The following is a 20,819-nucleotide window of genomic DNA, read 5'->3' on the forward strand; positions in this document are numbered from 1 at the left end:
GACCTTGTTATATAAGATGTACTCTTTCATACCACCATCATAGCCAACAAAGATATACTTTTTGGCTCTTTGGTCTAGCTTATCTCTCTTAACAAACGACATATGAGAGTAAACTTCATAACCAAATACACGCAACCCTGAATAGTCTACCTTCTAACTACTCCATACTTTCATTGAAATTTTGTATTCAATGGTTATAGAAAGGGACCATTTAACCAAGTAATAAGCTGTATTAACGGCCACAGTCCACAATTCCGTGCCCAACCTAACATTATTAATCATGCATCCTTTCAGTTATACAGTTTTGCTCAGGTGTGTGGTGCACTGTGTTGTGCCTCTCGATCCTTTCATCTTTACTATATTGATTAAATTTACTTGAAGTAAATTCGCCACTGTTATTTGTCCTTAGAACCTTCATTTTTCACCTCGATTGTTTTTCCACCATTGCCTTCCACAGCTTGAAGTTGGTGAAAATATAAAATTTATTTTTCATAAAATAAATTCACACTTTCCGGGAGTAGTCATCAATGAATGTGGTAAACCATGACGATCCTCCAGTGGAAACCACGGATGACAGCCCCATACATTAGAATCCATATAGTCAAGAATTCCTACATATATGTTTACAGGATTTAAAAGATAACCTTGAATGTTTACCATATATATAATGCTCATATATATTAAAATAAATACTTTTAAAGACTCAAATTAAACAATGATAAGAAGGTACATTCATGCCCTGCTCGCTCATGTGGTCTAGATGTGCATGCCATGTACGTGCAGAAGTGGAATCCGCTACAGTTGCTACAGCTCCACCCAATGAAGTGCTCCTGATCAACCTATAAAGCTTTCCGCTCCTTTGTGCTTTCGTGACAATGAGTGGCCATTTTGAAACTTTAAGGACCGCACTGAAATAGTGAATTTGCACCCAAGCGCGTCGAGTGCTCCAAGAGATACCAAGCTCTTCCTCACATTAGGAACGTATCTCACCTCTGTCAAGGTACGCTCAATGCCATTAAATATCCTGATGCGCAACGATCCAACACCACAACATTACATGCATTATCATTGCCCATAAATACCTGGTCACCATTGCAATCTCTGTAACTGGTAAACCAACATTGATGATGAGTCATGTGATATGATGTCCCTATGTCCAAAATCCACTCATTCCTACGATCATTGTATAAGTGTCCAACCATGGATGCAGACAACATATCGCCTCCACTTGTGCCCCCATATGACTCTGTAGTGTTAGCCTCCCTGGAGGAAGCCTTTGAGTTCTCTCTTCTTACTTTAAGATTGATACAATCCTTCTTCATGTGCCTAAACAACCAACAATTTCAGCACTTCAACTTTCCCTTGCCCTTGGATTTCAATTTCGATTGAGAAGATCCTATGTCCTGCTTAGAATTCCACCCCCTTGTAAACAATGCATCAGTAGAGGCGCCCATGTTACCATTTTTCTTTCTCATCGCCTTTCCTTAAAAGGCTGAGATAATGGTATCAACACTAATGAACGATTTACCAGTGCATAACGTGTCTTTAAAAGACTTATATGAAGCCAGGAGAGAATTCAATAAGATACATGCCTGATCTTTATCCTTAATCACTTTCTCCATATCTAGTAATTTGCATATCATCTTGTTAAAGTTGCTAACGTGGGCCTCAACATCACCTCTCTTTGCAATCTTTAAATTGAACAATTATAATTTCAAGTGTAGATGATTTTCAAAGGACTTCTTCGCATAGTCCTCTAACTTCGCCCACAAATTTGCTGCAGTTTTCTCTCTCATGACATTGTAGAGGACCTCATCCGTTAAGCACAATTGGATAAAGGTTCTCACTTTCTCGTTCAACTTGTTTCATTCATTATCTTCCATAGATTCAGATTGCTTCTCAAGGACCCCATCCAATTCTTGTTGAACCAATAGGTCTATCATCTTGACCTTTCATAATTCAAAATTATTTTTCCTGGGGTACTTCTCAACATCAAACTTAGAATTTGCAACCATTGATATTTTACTTTTAGATTTAACTGCGTCCCAATGTTTAGCTCTGATACTACTTGTTGGGGTACTCGCGGAAGCACACAAAGATGAATCAAGTAGAGTATTACAATTGCACAGACAAGCCTAATCCAAAGACTCCGAATTTAATGTGGAAAAACCCTTTTGGGAAAAAACCATAGCATAAAGCGAAAGTAATCACTATAAAAGCAGGAAGTACAAGAGATAGAGATAATACCCAATTTAAACAAGCCTCGAATCTCCTCTTATAAGCCCTTTGAAACCCTAGGAACGAATTAGAAAGCCTTAGAATACCTATTGATCTCAATTACATTTGTATATATAGCCTCTAGGAGAATCACAATCAAAATCAGAAACAAATCATGCAAATATGCAACTCTACGTAACTCTATGCATACATTCGATAACACCTTCGATGGGACTTCGATGGCATCAAACTAATACCAAAACTTTTCAGCGACCAAACATGAAAAATCTCAGATTTTATCGATTGCATCGAACAGACCTTTATTAGAGGCTTTGCACAAAACCTTACGATCTAGCCTCCCAAAAACACCAAAATTATGGGATAATAAAGCAATAAAATAAATCAAAGCACAAACCACATAACACAAGAGATTTTTACATGGAAAACCCTCAAAGAGGTAAAAACCACGGGACCTAGTCCAGAGCAACAATCCACTATGAAGTAGAACGTTACAACTGATCATAAGCATAGACCATTTGAATTAAACCTTCTTCAGTCACGCAGGAGTGGATGAACAATAAGAGAATAGAAGAAAAATAGAGAGATCTCACCGATCACGAGGACGTAGAAGCGCTGAGATGTTGACTGTGAAAAACTCCCTTTCATAAGCTTCCTCTCTCTCTCTTTTTGTCTCTCTCTCACCTTGGTTGTGAAAACCCTTAACACAATAGCTTTAGAAAGCCTTCTCAACCCACTAGAAAAGCCTTAGGGACTCCTATTTATAGTTTAAACAACTTTCCTTTCACACCTCTGCGAAATTGCCTCCAATTTTCGCAGTCTACACAAAATTCGGATTGAATCTGCATAGCCTCGACTAGTCAAGCAGAGTCCTTGACTGGTCGAGATTGTTCACTCGACTAGTTGAGCCAGGCCCTCAACTGGTCGAGCACTGTTCACTGAGCTCGCTGGACTTTGAGTCGAGTGACCCTCGACTAGTCGAGCACTGTTCACTCGATTGGTCGAGCAGCATGATGAAACACTCTTATTTTCAATCGGCTGCACTATCTCTCCTCTGAACTGAGGAGGAAAATCCCATCAAATCTCTCCCTTTCTGACTTAGGAGGAATTCTCCTTCTTCAAGCCAGATCGGTTTCTACAAATCTCAAACTTATCCTTAAGCAAAGCCTTGGTCATCATGTCTGACCCATTATTGTTTGTGTAGATCTTCTCAAGATGTAACACCTTCTATTCCAAAGTATCCTTAATCCAGTGATACCTAATCTCTATGTGCTTCGACTTAGAATATTGACTTAGATTCTTGCTCAAGTGTATAACACTTTGACTATCGCAATAGACCACGTGCTGCTCCTGCTTCAGGCTAAGTTCCTGTAGGAACCTCTTCATCCTAAGCATCTCTTTACATGCCTCTGTGATTGTATTGTACTCGGCCTCTGTCGCCGATAATGCTATAACCTTCTGTAGCTTGCTCTGCTAAGAAACCGCTCTCCCTGCAAACGTGAACATGAACCCCAATGAAGACTTCCTAGAGTCTATGTCACCTGCCATATCTGCATCTGTGTAGCTCTCTAACACAGGTTTTCCGTCACCATAGCATAGGCTCAACTTGGATAAGCCTCTTAGATACCGCAGTATCCACTTCACAGCTGCCCAATGCTCTTTACCAGGATTGACAAGATACTAGCTGACAACACCAACCGCATATGCTATGTCTGAGCGTGTACACACTATATCATACATCAAACTTCCTACTGCTGATGCGTAGGGTATCTTCTGCATCTCATCCACCTCTGCCTTCATCTTGAGACACTACCTGTCACTCAATCTGAAGTGACCATCCAGTGGAGTACTGACCAGCTTCGTTGCATTCATATTGAATCGCTCTAGAATTTTCTCAATATACCGCTCTTATGACAACCAAAGCTTCTTGCTGCTTCTGTCACGGGTTATCTCTATTCTTAGGATTTGTTTAGCCGGGTCTAAGTCTTTCATCGCAAACAATTTGCCCAACTCCTTTTTCAGCCTGTCGATCTTCTTGATGTCTTTTCCTGTGATGAGCATGTCATCAACGTATAAAAGCAGAACTAAGAAATCACCATCTGAGAACTTGCGCGTGAACACATAGTGGTCTGACTCCGTTCTGTCATACCTATGATTTAACATGAACGAGTCAAACTTCTTGTACCATTGCCTTGGAGCTTGTTTCAGCTCATACAAGCTCTTCTTCAGCCTACACACCATATGCTTTTTGCCTTTGACTTCGAACCCCTCTGGTTGGTGCATGTAGATCTCTTCTTCCAGGTCACCATGGAGAAAAGAAGTTTTAACATCTAACTGCTCTATCTCTAGATCCATGCTAGCTGCCAACCCAAGCAACATCTGTATGTATGTCATCTTCACCAATGGTAAGAATATTTCCTCAAAGTCTATATCTTTCCTCTGATCGAACCCTTTCACCACAAGTCTGGCCTTGAACCTTGTTTTTGAATTTTCTGCTCAATCTTCTTTCTGAACACCCACTTGTTGCTCAGAGTTTTCTTGTCTTTAGGCAATTTCACCATATTATAGGTGTGGTTCTTATGCAAGGATTCCATCTCCTCTTGCATAGCTTTCAACCACTCCCCCTTATGCTTGTCGGCTATGGTCTCAGAATAATCTTCTGGCTCTCCCGCATCAGTGAGTATAATATACTCATAAGGCGAGTACCTCTTGGACGGCTGTTTGTCCTTAGATGACCTCCTCACCTGTGGCTCAACAGGTGGATTAAGTAGAGGCTGCTCCCCCGGTCAATCTTTTGTAGAAACTCCCTCGTCCTCTGCACCATGCTGTACTCCCTCGTTATCAGGTACCACGGGAGGAATAACCGGATCTATGTCCTCTAGCTCACCTGAACTAGGCTGATTCTTCTCTAGCTTACCAATTTCTTTTATACACTGATCTTCAAAGAAAACCACATCTTTGCTCTTGACGAGCTTTTTCTCGGTCGGATCCCACAATTTATAACCGAACTTTTCATCACCGTACCCCAAGAACAAATACTACCTGATCTTCATATCGAGCTTGGATCTCTCGTCCTTTGGTACGTGAACGGATGCCCTACATCCTAACACCCTGAGATGACTGTACGATGGATCATGTTCAGTCCACACCTTCTCGGGTACTTCTCCATTCAACGTGACTGATAGAGACTTGTTTATCAAATACACTGCCGTATACATTGCTTCTCCCCAGAACGTCTTGGGTAACTTCACATGGGATAATGTGCATCTGATTCTCTTAACAATGGTGCGATTCATTCGCTCAGTCACACCATTATGCTGGGGGTCTTGGGAACCGTTTGTTCATGACATATACCTAGGGACTTATAATACTCATGAAAGTCACCGATGTATTCACCACTATTGTCAGTGTGGATGCACTTCAATGATCTACATGTCTCTCTCTCGACCATAGCATGAAACAATTTAAACACATCAAAGACCTCGTCCTTGGATTTCAAAGAATAAACTCAAACCCTCCTAGATGCATCATCTATAAAAGTAACAAAATACAATGCCCCACCTAAATGTTTTGTCCTCCTAGGACCACAAACATCAGAATAAACCAAATCTAGTACATGTACTTTATTAACATGAGAAACAGATTTAACAAATGAAACTCTATGCTGTTTCCCTGATAAACAATCAATACAGGTTTTGAGAGGTATACCTGTCACGTCTGGAAGGAACCACTTCTTTGTTAGTAGCTGAAGCTCTATTTTACTCATTTGGCCTAGACGCCTGTGTCACATGTCAATAATCTTCTGCTGCGTTCAACTCACCCTTGCATACACTGACACTTGCCTTGTACAAGGTTCAACACTTTTTTCCTCTAGCTGCGATCAACGAACCCTTAATGAGCTTCTAGCGCCCACCAGCAAAACGGCTTTCATAGCCATCGTCATCTAACCTTCCCGTTGACATCAAGTTAAGGCGAAGGTCTCGGATATGCCTCACATCCCTAAGAACCAATGTACAGCCTACATCGGTCTTCACATAAATATCACCAACCCCTACGATCTTTGATATGCTAGAATTTTCATCTTCATGGTCCCAAAGTCACCTGATTAATAGCTTGTGAAGAAGTCCTTGTGTGGAGTCGCATGGAACGACGCTCCAAAGTTTATCATCCAGTCAGTGTCCTGACTCGTAGCTGTGAGACAAACATTATGATCTGCAGAAAGAATAACTACAACATCGCCATCTGAAGCGACCGTAGTGAAATTTGATTCATCTTCCTTCTCCTTTCCTTTTTCTTTCTTATCGTTCTTATTCTTACAACATTCATGCTAATAGTGGCCCTTCTTGCCACAATTCCAGCATTCAATATCCTTCTTGGTGCTCGACTTACCTTTTAATTTATCTCTGGCCTTCACGTTCTTTCTATTCTTTCCTCTCCTCCATTCTTGTGTCACAAGGGTCTCTTTCTAAGTAGACCCCTGAGACTTCTTCCTTGTCCCTAATTGAAGAGACAGCTAGTTACCTGTTCCATGGATACCTTTCCGTCTGGTGCGGAGTTACTTAAAGACACTACCAATTTCTTTCAACTGTCAAACAATGAGCTAAGCAATAATAAAGCCTGTAATTCATCATCCAGGACCATCTTTATAGCGGAGAGTTGGTTTAAAATATTGCTGACCTCATTCATGTGCTCATCCATATAACCACCATCTTTGAACTTGAGATTCATAAGTCGTTTTATCTGGAAAATTTTATTGCCGGTTATCTTCCTCTCATACAGCTCTTGCAGTTTTAACCATAGGTTAGCGGCTGAAGTCTCCGTAGACACATGGTGGAATATGGAATCATCCAACCATTGTCTAATAAACCCCACCGCCTTCCGGTCTAATTTCTTTCAATCATCATCTGTCATATCCTTTGACTTTGCTGATATACCTTGAATTGGAGAATATAAATCTTTGCAATAAAGTAAGTCCTTCATCTTAGCCTTCCATATGGTCCAGTTAGAACCATTGAGACTGATTATCCTTGATGAGCTACCTTCCATAATTTAGAACCGATCCCACCCCGTTCAACCAATCTGAACGTTTTGATACCACTTTGTTGGGGGCCTTTGCACAAAACCTTAGGATCTAGCCTCCCCAAAACACCAGAATTATGGGATAATAAAGCAATGAAATAAATCAAAGCACAAACCATATGACACAAGAGATTTTTACGTGGAAAACCCTCGTAGAGGTAGAAACCATGTGACCTAGTCTAGAGCAACAATCCACTATGAAGTAGAACATTACAACCGATCATAAGCACATACTGCTTGAAGCAAACCTTCTTTACTCACGCAGGAGTAGATGAACAATAAGAGAATAGAAGAAAAACAGAAAGATCTCACTGATCACGAGGACGTATAAGCGCTGAGACGTCGACTACGAAAAACTCCCTTCCACAAGCTTCCTCTCTCTCCCTTCCTCTCTCTCTCTCTCTCTCTCTCTCACCTTGGTCGTGAAAACCTTTAACACAATAGCTTTAGAAAGCCTTCTCAATCCACTAGAAAAGCCCTAGGGACCCCTATTTATAGTTTAGACAACTTCCATTTCGCACCTTTGCGAAACCGCTTCTAATTTTCGCAGTCCACACAAAATCCGGATTGAATCTGCATAGCCTCGACTAGTTGAGCAGAGTCCTCGACCGGTCGAGTCAGGCCCTCGACTGGTCGAGCAGAGTCCTCGACCGGTCGAGCCAGTCCCTCGACTGGTCGAGCACTATTCACTGAGCTCGCTGGACTTTGAGTCGAGTGACCCTCGACTAGTCGAGCACTGTTTACTTGACTGGTCGAGCAGTCCACTCGACTGGTCGAGTAGCGCAGTGAAACATTCCTATTTTCAACCGGCTGCACTATCTCTCCTCTGAACCGAGGAGGAAAACCCCATCAACCTTCGATGGCATTGACAGATAACCAAAAGTATCCAGTGGCTAAACATATAAATTCCAAATTTTCTTGATGGCATCGAGCGAGACTTCAATGGCATCAAAATTGTCATCGATCAGACATGTTGATTTACAAATTTAAGACATCAATCAATGGCCTGCATATTAACTTCACACTCCTAAGCTGGGCAGTTACAAAGTAATTTCTAATTCCATGCACTGTATTGAAATCCTAGCATTAATACCGAGCTCTTCTTATTACATGAACGTGGACGGTTGTATTTCTTTTTATATCTAGACCTCCTTAGGTTACAAATCCAGAGTGTAAAGATTATCTCGTGAGTAAAGTTTTTGTGCCTCATTTGGATGACAGGACACGGCACACCAACGGTTTGGATCATCTAATAATGAGCTTCATGAGTACCTCCTCTCCAAGCATTCACATACTCGAAAGCCCATGGGGACTTCTCCTTTCATGGGTCACCACCCCCCATCCATGACATTCCATAGGTGGTAATTGGTTCGAACTAATCTCATGGCATTACCCTGTATATGGGTGAGAAACAAAATCCATAAGCTTGAGGAATGATCATTTGTAGGGCTATACTCCTTTGTCAGCCTTGCACCATTCTCCCATGCACCACTGATGTGCAGCTATCCAGACAATCCAAAATTACGGGTCTCATTGTTGATAGTGCATATATCTAAAATCACATTGATCAAGCACTCGTAGCCATCCGATTGAAAATTATCAAATGAATGGTTTAAAGTTGGCAGTGATTTGGCAGTTTGGAACATGTAAAACTATTGCATATGTATGTTTGAAGAGGTCCGCTTCAGTGTTATCAATATTATCTTAAGTTTTGTGGTTTTTTGTTAACATGAAAACGGTGATAATTAATATTGGTAGTAAAAGTAAAAAGTAGGAGCATTTGGGATGATATGCAGAAGTGGTAAATGGACCAATTCATGTATTTTTAAAATTTGGCACCAAAATCAAGTAAATTTGATGACAAGAATTGATGGGCCCAACCATGGTGTTTAAGTGAAATACACTCTAATCGCTTGGTATGTCGTCTCATTTTATCCCTAGGTCCCAAAAATCCCAAAAATCAGCCTCATCGTTGATTCGTCACGCCATACTAAGGGAAACGACCTGGGCGAGGGATTTCCATACTTGTTTTTTTTAGGGCCCGCCGTGATGATTATATGTAATCCACTCCAACCTGAAGATGCACTACGTAAATTTAGCCTTGGAACAAAAAATTAGGCCCATCGTTGATTCAAGTGGGTCACATGAAAGGAAACGGTTTGGAGAGTAAGCATTTTGTTTTCTTTCGAATGACCCACCTGTATTACAGACTGAGCTAATTTTTGGGCCTTATGGGTAAAGTAGGCTGATATACCTTTTGATCAAGGTAGATTTTACATAAGCATCACCGTGGGCTGCATTAGAGATTTTTTTAAGCCTTCATGCGTTCACGTAGGCTACTTCTGCATGAAAATGGTCCCAATTAGACTTCAAGAATTAATGGGACTCGCCATTATGCCTAAGAGAAATCCAGTTCGATGGCCAAGTCCATCACTCATTTTAGCCATAGGGACCAAAAATCAGCCCAGTCCTTGATTACCGTGGGCCATGTGAAGGGCAACATTTGGGAGAGACACCCCTGTATACTGTTTCCAATCGTATCGTCCACCTGAACCACATATAGGGCCCCTACGGGTTAGATGGAGTGAAGCACCTAGAAATTAGGGTGGATTTCACATAAACATGATGACGGACAACATGTGAGATTTTTTTAAAGGGTGCATTAAGCTCACAATATTAGTGACTTTTGCATGAAAATGACTTATATTGGACTTAAGGAACTAGTGAGCTCCTTTGTATGCTTAAGTGAAATCTACCTCGATCATTAGGTGCTTCGGCTTATTTTAGCTGTAGAGGTAAAAAAATTAGCCGAGTCCGGGCTGGCCATACTGAGGGGAACAATTGGGAGAGATGCTCTTTATGTTGTTTTCAATTGTATTGTTGCCCAAATCACAAATTGGGTAGATTTTTAACTGATATGACTAAAATTGAGTAAAACACTTGGTGATTGGGGTGAATTTTAGATTAACATAGCAGGGCGCTAGGTGTCAGAATTTTTGTAATAGTGCATATGTTGACTTAAAGGACTTTTGGATGAAAATGGCTGGAATTTGACTTCAAGAATTAGTTCACCCTATTGTGATGTTCCAGTGAAATCTATCCCAATTAAGCACCGGGTGCTTTAACCCATTTTAGCTATATGGGCAAAAAATCAGTCCATTTCGTGATTGCAGTGGGCCATATGAAGGGACACAATTGGAAGATACGCCCCATATAGTACTGTTTCCAATCATATGGTCCACTTGTATTATAAATCAAGTATATTTTTGGGCCATATGGCTAAAATGGAATGAAGCACCTGATGATTGGGGTGGATTTTAGATTAATATCATGGTAGACTGTGTATGAAAATTTTAAAGATTATGTGCTCGTGTTAATCACTTTTGCATGAGAAAGTCTTCACGTGAGTCACTTCACTTTTGAAGAAGAAAGTCTTCAAGTCAACCACTTCTCCGTGTACTTATCTGTACTTCTCTGTGTACTTATCTGTGTATTCACGCCAATCACTTCTACATGTACTTTTATATATTCACGTCAGCCACTTCTACGTGAGTAATAAGACATGCATGTGTTCACATAATGGAAGTGTTCTTGTCAGTAACTACAAGTTTCCAATGGTATAATCCACCCAAATAACAAATCAAGAATATTTTTGAGCCTTAACGGCTAAAATGGAGTGAATCACTTGTTGATTGGGATGGATTTTAGATAAACATCAGGGTGAACTGTGTATGAAAATTTCAAACGTATGTGTGTTCCATTAGTCACTCCTGCGTGAAAATTGTCTAAATCTATCTTAAAGAATTTGTGGCCTCACTGTGATGTTTAAGTGAAATCCACCCTAATTACCATGTGCTTTTATCCATTTTAACCGTAGTTCGGGTGGGCTATATGAAGGGAAGCAATTGGGAGATATATATTGTTTTCAATTATATGGTCCACCCAAAGAACAAATCGAGCAAACTTTTGGGCCTATGGCTAAAATGGAGTGGAGCACCCAGATAGATTTTAGATAAACATCACTATAGGCTGTGTGAAATTTTTTAGGCATGCATATATTCTAACTATTGTATGAAAATTACATGAATTTGACCATAAAAATTAGTGGGCCCTATTGCAATGTTTAATTAAAATCCACTTTGATCACCAATAACCTGTTTTACCTGTAAGGGCAAAAAATCAGCATTTCCGTAATTCAGATTGACCATACAAGGGAAATAACTAAGAGACATGCCCTGTATATTGCTTCGAACCGTGTAGTCCACCCGAATCACATATCAGGTAGATTTTTGAACCCTACGGCTAAAATGGAGAGCACCACCTGGTGATCCAGGTGGATTTCACATAAACATGATAATAGGCTAAGTGTGAAAATTTGTAAAATCAGTCTCAACTCAAAGTATGATTTGAATTTCAATTCATATTAAAGTTATGCTGTCAAACGAGTCCGTTGTCAATCTCATAGTACTCCCAACCTGTCCATTTCATTGGTCCCCAAATTAAAACCCCACGGCCCAAAAATCAGCTCAATCCAAAATTCTCAGGTAGGCCACATCATAGGGAACAAGTTGGAAAGGAACACTTACCCTTAATTTTCAGTGGGGCCCACAGGGTTGCAAAACTAATGTAAAGCGGGTTGCGGACAGTTTCATGGCTAAGATGGATCAGAAAAGGCCTGAACGGAAGCGGAAATTATCCGGACTGTCATAACTTAAAATGGACGTATCTTGCAAACCTGAATGAGCTATCGGACATACCATATATGATTTTGGGGCAGGACGAGCTACTTTAGTCACCCAAGTGGTACGACGGATTTCCCACGCCGAATTTGCAAAATACCATCAAATCAACCGTTGAATTTCTATTTTAATTTCGTTTTTACTATTTATAATAAGTTTTGGTTAAGAGTTGCGCCCAACATGAAAAGTGCTTAGAATAGTTAGGGGAATATCATGGTTCGGCTAAATAGGATACTTATTATTTTTTGGCCTAAAACCATGCGCACTAGTAGGAATCACAACTATCTATAAATAGTAAATTTACTATTTATACTAAGTTGTAATTTCTAGGAGTTTTAGTTGTAGCTTAATTCCAAAACTTCTTACATGGCTTAGTATCCTTATTTAAAGGGGTGTAAACTCATTCATTCATTCATCAATCAAATTACAAATTTTATAGAATTTATTTTTATTTTCCATAATTTTTCCTCATGTATTCGAGAAGTATCTGCAAGGAGTCTAGAGATGCTCCATGAATTCTGAGTAGTTATCCTTGAGGAAGACTGTGATCGACCTCATTACATCCATCCGTGTTAAAAACCACCTGATTTTTTTTTTTTTTTTTCATCCAGGCCAGATGGTCTAAATACACACACTATATATATATATATACACACGGTGGGCTCCCTGCGCAGATCCCCCTCTGAGCTTCTTCACTGCATCATGCCCCACCTAAATTTTGGATGGGCAATCATTTTAGCTTGTTGGGATATTTTAGGATGATGGGTCTGGTGGAAGGGTTGGATGCTATGAACACATCACGTGATCCTTACAGCTGCGATGTAGCACCGTAGCTTACGGTGGCATGGGTACCGCTGGAGCATGCCCCTTTTCTAAAGGGTGTAATACTAACATGAGAGCCTAGCAAAATGTCGGTAGCTTATATACACGGTTATTCAGTGTACAGCAGAACCACTTACAGGAATGATTTGGGATTATCTTATAAGGCATTAATAAGGCACAAAAGGCGAGAGATGAGACACCCAACACCATTTCTCCATCTGTCCCTCTGCATGTCCCTCCCTAACTTCCAAAGAGATAAGATCCCCTCTCACAAACCCCACTTCCAACTTCCAACAACTCTCTCTCTCTCTCTCTCTCTCTCTCTCTCTCTCTCTCAAACCCCACTTCCAACTTCCAACCTCTCTCTCTCTCTCTCTCTCTCTACTTGTGTGGGTGAAAGAAAAAGAAAGAAAGGAAATGACCCGTTCAACTACCACTTAATTACGAACAAAAAGATATCAATAACCAACATCCATCAATGAAGTCCCCTCATATGTATAGAAAATAAAAATAGAGTCTTTTCTTTCTCTTGTCAAGAAAGCTAGTGTTGGCATTGGGCCACATGTTTCAATGATCCAACGGTCGTCACTTAAATCAATGCTTTTTCCTTGATTAGACTGGGATGGGCTGTTCGATGGACGTACTTGCTTGTAGTTTTACTTTCTTGGTTTGTTTGGAGGGGTACTAGTTTTTACGATTCAATCTCAATAAAATAAATTCCTGATGGGTGTCCCCACCTTAAAAGAAAAAGACCAAACCGCTGATGTGATGAGATGGAATCTTCTAGATTGAGGTATTCTACACCTGGCCCACAAAACAATGAGTGAGGAGGCCTTCCATATGTTCATAGTGAAAAAGTTGAACAATTAAAGGATTGAAATATTCTAATGAAGAGTACTTATTGCTTCCTCATTTTTCTATTTTTTTTTACCAATATCCACACCCGTCCTCATAGGCTTCAAATAAACGGTTTGGATCATTGAAAGATAATCAGATCTACCGTCTATCTCTCTCTACTATATATATATATATATATAACACTTGCCCTGTGATCAGCTCTATTGGATGGAGAACTTTGACTACCTTATCAACATGGTAAGACAGTTAAAAGTAAAAATAAAGAGTATTTCAAGAATACTATAACCATAAGAATCCCAAACTAAAATTCAAAAATTTAAATTTCACTCATCCAAACGCATCCATGTTGATACTACCTTCATCTCAGACCATGCACCTGGTTGCAATAACGTGTGTAGGATTTTTAAACTCCTGTCAAATAAAGGAATCAATAGAAATAAAAAAAAAGAGAAAAGAAAGCCTTCACACATCCACACTTAATTTGGATAAAGGGTCCATCTCTATGGCTCAGTGGTAGAGAGACTCTGTTGTAACGCTGGCCTAATGGGATGGAGTGCCAATGTGGTGTAAAAAAAGAAAAAAAAAAGAAACAAAGAAAAAAGAGGTGTGGGTGTGTGTATATATATATATAATCTCATAAGTAAGGTAAGGACTTCTCCTATCGCCCTATACACTACACAACATCTATAATAAAGCTCAGACAGCCCAAGAGACCAACTGAAGATCACTCAACATTCTAACAGGATTTAAAGATGAAAAGGCATCGCAAGATGTTTTTGTTTTTTTTATTTTAAGATTGTTAGTACACCCCACTGTCAGTTCACACATCACTGTTAGCCACCCCCACTAGGGAAAGATGGTTTAAGTGTACACAACATCAGAGCTATTTGCACCGTCTAGGCAATCTCTATAAGCTCACTTACTTGAGATCATGCCATTAATAGATTGCATCATGTATGGGGCCTTGATTCATTAGTGGGCCATCGTGCAGAAACACGTCATATGTGATGATTTGGGTGGACCGCTTGCATGCAAGAGATGTGGGGGCTATTCACTAGGCACACTACATTTGTCAACGTCAACTAAAAACAACGTTGGTCCTTTGATCTTGTACGAGAAATGGGTGATCAGGATAGACTGTATTCGACAGTGGTGTGTGGCCCACTCCATGAGTATTTTATGACCTATACAGGCACCACCTGATGGATGGTATGGCCCGATCTCTGACACGTGTTTCTCCTTAAAGGGCCATGGATAATCAAGGGTATGATTTTATGACAATGGGCCACAGATCAAAAATCACATCATTAGCATGAACCCTGTGATGTCCTCGGATCAGTACCTAGATCAGCCAAACAGTGCTATTTTCTCAAGTATAACAGATGAAAGGTCAAGATCTGGTGGATAAGGATTCGGTCACCGTGTTATACAATCAAACAGTGGATAACAAAATCTGACACAACTGCATGTATTAATATTTGTCAGACACAAGCATAGGTGGTGTGTGGACGCGGTAACCAGGACGGAGGAAATCGCAGTCCTAACTACTGCCACGCGCCAACCTGGCACATGTGTGCAGCATGTAAGCCCCGTGCCACCTGACACGGAAATCACAGTCCACACGTGCCAGGTTGAGTCCTGAATCACCCCACGTTGTTTCAGACAAGATTAACGTCTACAAATTATCGGATCCGTGCAAAAGGTGGGCCACATGACAGAGATCACATGGGGAAAACGAGGATCGTCATCGAAATCAGTGTAGAGTCGATGGCCCAACTCGATCTCTGTGGCGCCCACTCCAGGTGATCTTCATCGCATGATCAACCATTTTCCCGGCTCGGATGTTCAAATGAAGTAAAACAGTGGAAAATACAACCTTGTCTATGAAAATCTCTACAAAGCTACGTAAAAAATAAAATAAAATCCCATCTTTCCAATACTGCATGATTTCGACGGTTGAAAATACTGCTAAGCCCATACTCCTGTGCAGTACAGCTCATCTACAGGCCAAACACGTTGCCAGCATGGTACGTATGTCCCAAATCCAACCCATCCACCGACAGGGCACCACTGTATTTCTGATCCGGTCCCACAACAAGGTTTATCCACCCGTTAGGTGGGCTCCAGTTTTCAAAACAAATGTACGGCTCCGAGAAATTGGGTATGTTTTCTAACCATCCACCTGTTTGCAATACTGGGGCCCACCTACAGAGTGGACAAGATCAATTTCTAGGGAAACATGTCGGAGGTAGAACCAACCAGATGGATGGATGGATCTCGGATCTACTGGCACACGTGTGACTCGAGTGGCTTAGCATAGCTCCATTTAAGCATCTCAAGCTAATAATAGATAAATAAATAAAATTTGAAAAATAAAAGAAAATAAAGCGTTTCAGTAGAAATCAAATGATTCAAAATCACATCTTTTTTTTCTCAGTCAAAAAAGGATAAAAAGAAAAGAAAAGAAATATTAAACAAAATACTATTCATATATAATCATATCATAAAAACAAACCTCAGAATAAAAAATATTTACAATTCTGCCACTCCTTTTTTGATCTATTTCGGGTATCGGATACTATCTATCTTCCCAAGCTGAGGGCTGCTTTGACGTCCAACCTCCAAGCGAAACCCTTCCCATCCAACATCCGCCACACATCACAAGGGACTGTCATCGAGTTCCTCTCCTTCCGACACGTGTACTGCACCCTCACCCGGCACGAGAACGCCCGTAACGTTTCGGGCACCCTCTCTCTGATCACCAGCCCGACTACAACCTCCCCATCTCCCCCTACCATCGTCCGATACGCCTCGTTCGTCCATGTCACCCGATCCCAACCGTCCGTCACGAATCCCGGACACGTGTCCTCCTCTAGGCTCCTCATCATCACCTCCTCCTCCGCCAGACTCACCAGCCCAGCCCCGCACGTGTCCGTCACGCGCTCCAGCGTCACCCACGACCCGACTGGCCGGACCGGTTGCGGGGCCACCACCGGCACGCCGGGATCCGGTCCGGGCTTACCGAACCAGCACGGGAAGTACTGGGCCGTCAGATCCGGCGAAGATTCTTTCCTTTCTGGAGTCTCCGGCAGCAGCGGCAGCGTCACGAATGCCACGTCGGATTTCTCTTTTTCCTCTCCCGAAAATGCCCTTCGCTTCTTGCTGCTGCGCTTGCTGTCTCTGACGCACCTGCGCTTGGCTCGGCTGCCGCGTCTGACGCAGGCGTCGACGGAGGGATTGTTCTCCACCGCCGCGCCGGTAACTGACCCACCGGTTGCCGGCTTGGGAGCAATCGGCCGAAATCTAAGCATTATCCGGTCGACCTTCGATGATGCAACGTAGGCGCCTCCGGCGTACCGTGCGACGCAGCAGCCTCCTCCTCTTCCGTCCATCTTCCTCTCCTCTTGTTTTCTCCCTTTTTTTGTGCATATGGGGAAGAGAAAAATCACACCGTTCAGGTATTTATAGTGCTCCGTACGTCGCCACGTGGGCCCCGCGGATACGTGTCGAGGTGGGTGGTCGTACAGCGCAGCAACGCGATTGGACGAACAACACGTGGTGCTGCAGCGAGTGGGCCCCACCACAGAGGCGGGAGGGAAGTAAGGGATTGGGCCCCAGCTGCTGCCCAATGGGAGTGCGCGGAGTGTCTCCACTTTTGCGCTAAAAGGACGGACAGGTGGCGCTAGCATCGGGGCTCGAGTATGGAGCGTTTTCTTGGGTGTGAGGGGGGAGATGGTGGATGTTCCAGAACGTGGACACGTGGACCTATGAGATGAGGATAGAAACGAGCCTAACGTTGCCTCTGGTTGCTATTTATAGGAAGAGGCGATCATGCAACGTGGACGGCTAGAAAGGGTCGTGATTCTGGGGCGAAGATCGGTGACGTCAGTTGGAGGACGTTTATTTCCTTTTTCTTTTATTTTTTCCGGGGCCATTTTGTTTCCGAGATTACGGAAAGGAAAGGGACGGGGTTTGCCTTTCGGGAAGTAGCAAAACGGAGTTTCTTTTCGTCGAAATTTCGGACATGCCACCGGATCGTGAAATTCTAGCTGTTAGGGGTGTTTTGGGAATATAAATTGTACAAGTAGGTTTAGTACACATATTGGTCTAATCTGCATGTATTATTGGTGTCCTTGCCGTCCAAATTGCTGTGGCCGTGATAGACGGATCATACGAGAAAAGTTAATGAGAGGACGTGGATTGCCTTCGATTCCCGACCGCATGAAGTTCCCGACCGAAGCTAGGTGGGCCCACCGTGATGTTTGTGAAATCCACCCGATCATCCCTTTTGCCAACTCATGTATGAGCCAAAAAATCGGATGCAACCCGTAAAGTCGGTGGATCCTCGACTGTGGGCCCACGGTGATGTATGTGTTTTGCATCCACACCATTCATACATTTTAAAAATAAAGCATATTCAAATCTTACGTAGCCCACCAAAAAACAGAAAAACAGTGTGGTTAAACATCCATCGTTGCAAACTTGTGTAGGCCCGGAAAAAGGTTTGGATCAAATGGATATTTGTGTTTTCCCTTCAATTGTACTGTATCTCTGATCATTCTTGCGTAGAAAATTAGATGAGAGCCAATTAGAAATGTACAGGTGTTATTGCATAAGAAGTATGCAATACAAGCATAAATTCTACGTTTTTGCATGATAATAGCCGGCACTGGTCAAGTGATACACATTATAAGGATGGAATGTGGCTCAGAAATCAGAAGCAAAACATTACTGAGCCAGACAGATGACAAGAAGAGAAGTAAGAATTTGGAAGGACGGAGTAGTAATGAAGTGGTTGTTATAATTGCCAATTTGGAAGGACGGAGTAGTAATGATGTGGTTGCTATAATTGCTGGACACGGGAAGAAGCATCCAGGTGATTACTGTGGGGAGCTTATAATCATAGCAACTCAATCAAATAAACAAATCAAATATATCTTTCAATTATCTTTGTTTGGTGTTGTTTTTAGCACCAAGTGTGAAGGTGTTATAATTGAAAAGGCAACTTCAATTCAAATTAAATAAAAATAACCCCAAACACTAAGATAGGCAGACACGTAGTATATGTCCGAGATCTGGTAAGATTGATCGCCTATTCAGCTACTTACTTAATGTGTAAAATCAGGTTAGGCGATATTCAGATGGTGGGGTTTATACTTTGATGATGGGTTGCACTTTTGTCTTTCGTACGAAAGAACTTTTCAATGTAGGTAAAATGAGATGAGGAAGAGATTCTTACAGTTGGTCGTGAGGAACAACTGCAAAATAACTTTTCGATTGATGAATTGGATCTAGCGCATGAGCATAGACTCAGATTACAACTAAAGATTACCAACTACTTGGTTAACGCTATAAATTACATTATGAAATGTAAACAACATATTGAAAAGTAAATGATTACACTCTGGAATGTAATTTGCTCAACAAGGAAAGTAAAGGATTATACTATGGAATGTAAATAAATTGGTAAATTGAAATGATAATTGAAAGATAGATTTAGTTTGTTTGGGTTAGTATGAGACGATTTTCCTTCTTGCATTCTAACCATCTAGATCCTTCCCACGTTCTGATGGTGACCATAATCGTGCACCATTACTTTGAACTCCTTTGTTTCTCCTCTTGCCACTTGTCCTGTAACTGCTTTCACATGATTGTTTCTTCATTGACTACTCAAGTAATACACGACACCATATGATATGCTCCAACTTTGATTATTGAGAAATCTTCTCTGTACAAATACACCATGCGGATCTATACAGATCACACATAGTTTTCCCTGATTGGTTCTCATAAGGAATGACGATAATGGGGATGAACATTGCCCCCACATCACTTCGCCTTTGGGAAAAGGTGAAAGTGATGTGCAACCCCTCATAAATGTAAATTTATTGCCTATACATGTCAGCAAGACAATGACCGACTTCGGCCAACTCATTGTAACACGTCAACGATGGCTGCACTTTATTGAAACATGGGATGAACCCTGTTCCGACACGTGTACTTACATAGTCTCGACGTTGGAGTCATCCTCTGGTACCATCGGGTTTAGGAATTTTCACCCAGGGACATTTATGACGCCCCGATGCTTAGTAACAATATTTTTGGTATCCAATCCAGCCACCCATGATGTGTCTGTGGAGGCTATGGCTCCGATGTCGCTAGGGCATACAATAATCACAATCACACAAATGCAAGTGCATGAATCATACTATCAGACATGCAACAATCCTACGCGTACCGAACACTCATGTGGGGCAACTCCGCCTATCAGGGAGCCCATAAACAATCTGCCCAGAGGCATATGCTATAATCAATCATTCCTCATATCAGGCATACATATGATGCGTATGATCATGAATCATGGATCTATACTAAACAAGTTATGTGGTGATGGGCTCTTTCACAATGAAGACGGGCCTAGACGGCCTACGTGCTACAAGTATGGTCCTATCAATGGGCCCTAGGGAGAGTCATAACGAGGACATTTAACCAACATTATCCTTATAATGTGGACATCAAATCATCATTGCTCCCAAGGCATAGCCCGTTATAAGGGTCAACACATACACTATGGTGAAATCATACTACAGTGGGCTTTACGTATGTCCTATTGGGCCTTGACCCATGGGCCTTCAATACATTAAATGGGCCTCAGACCATGGGTCTCATATATATCAAAGTGGGCCTCAGTGGGCGGGCCACATACATCAAGTTGGGCCTAATCACATGGACCTTGCATACATCACAACGGGCCCCATAACATGGGCATCATATCTATTAAGGCGGCCTCAACCACGGGCCTCATGCGAATCAAGGTGGGCCTATCAATGGGCCATAATCCACCCATGGAGTTGCAAATGATGTTTAGTTTTGTGAAAAACTCCATGAAGGTCTCATGCTCTTCCATTCTGAGACTTTCAAATTGTGATGTTAGGAATTGCAGTTTGGATCTCTTCACAGTACTTGTTCCTTCATGGGTTATTTTCAACAAGTCCCATGCTTCTTTGGCTGTCCCACACATACTGATTTGATTGAAAACTTCTTGGGACATAGCACAGTAGATAGCATTCATAGCTTTAGCTTCAA

The 20,819-nt window shown here is 41.6% G+C and overlaps 1 protein-coding gene across 1 annotated transcript; it reads right to left on the bottom strand.

Moving 5' to 3' along the window:
- Window positions 1-16,203: 16,203 nt before the first annotated feature.
- On the bottom strand, window positions 16,204-17,174 carry LOC131246276 (uncharacterized). The gene has a single exon (XM_058246222.1). The coding sequence runs from the start codon at window positions 17,123-17,125 to the stop codon at window positions 16,316-16,318; it is 810 nt and encodes a 269-aa protein (XP_058102205.1). The 5' UTR covers window positions 17,126-17,174; the 3' UTR covers window positions 16,204-16,315.
- Window positions 17,175-20,819: the final 3,645 nt, after the last annotated feature.

Source organism: Magnolia sinica, chromosome 5 (assembly GCF_029962835.1).
Source record: "Magnolia sinica isolate HGM2019 chromosome 5, MsV1, whole genome shotgun sequence".
Classification (NCBI taxonomy): Eukaryota; Viridiplantae; Streptophyta; class Magnoliopsida; order Magnoliales; family Magnoliaceae; genus Magnolia; species Magnolia sinica.

Coding starts and splice junctions, on each gene's coding strand:
- LOC131246276 (XM_058246222.1), bottom strand. CDS start 17,125: ATGGACGGAAGAGGAGGAGGCTGCTGCGTCGCACGGTACGCCGGAGGC.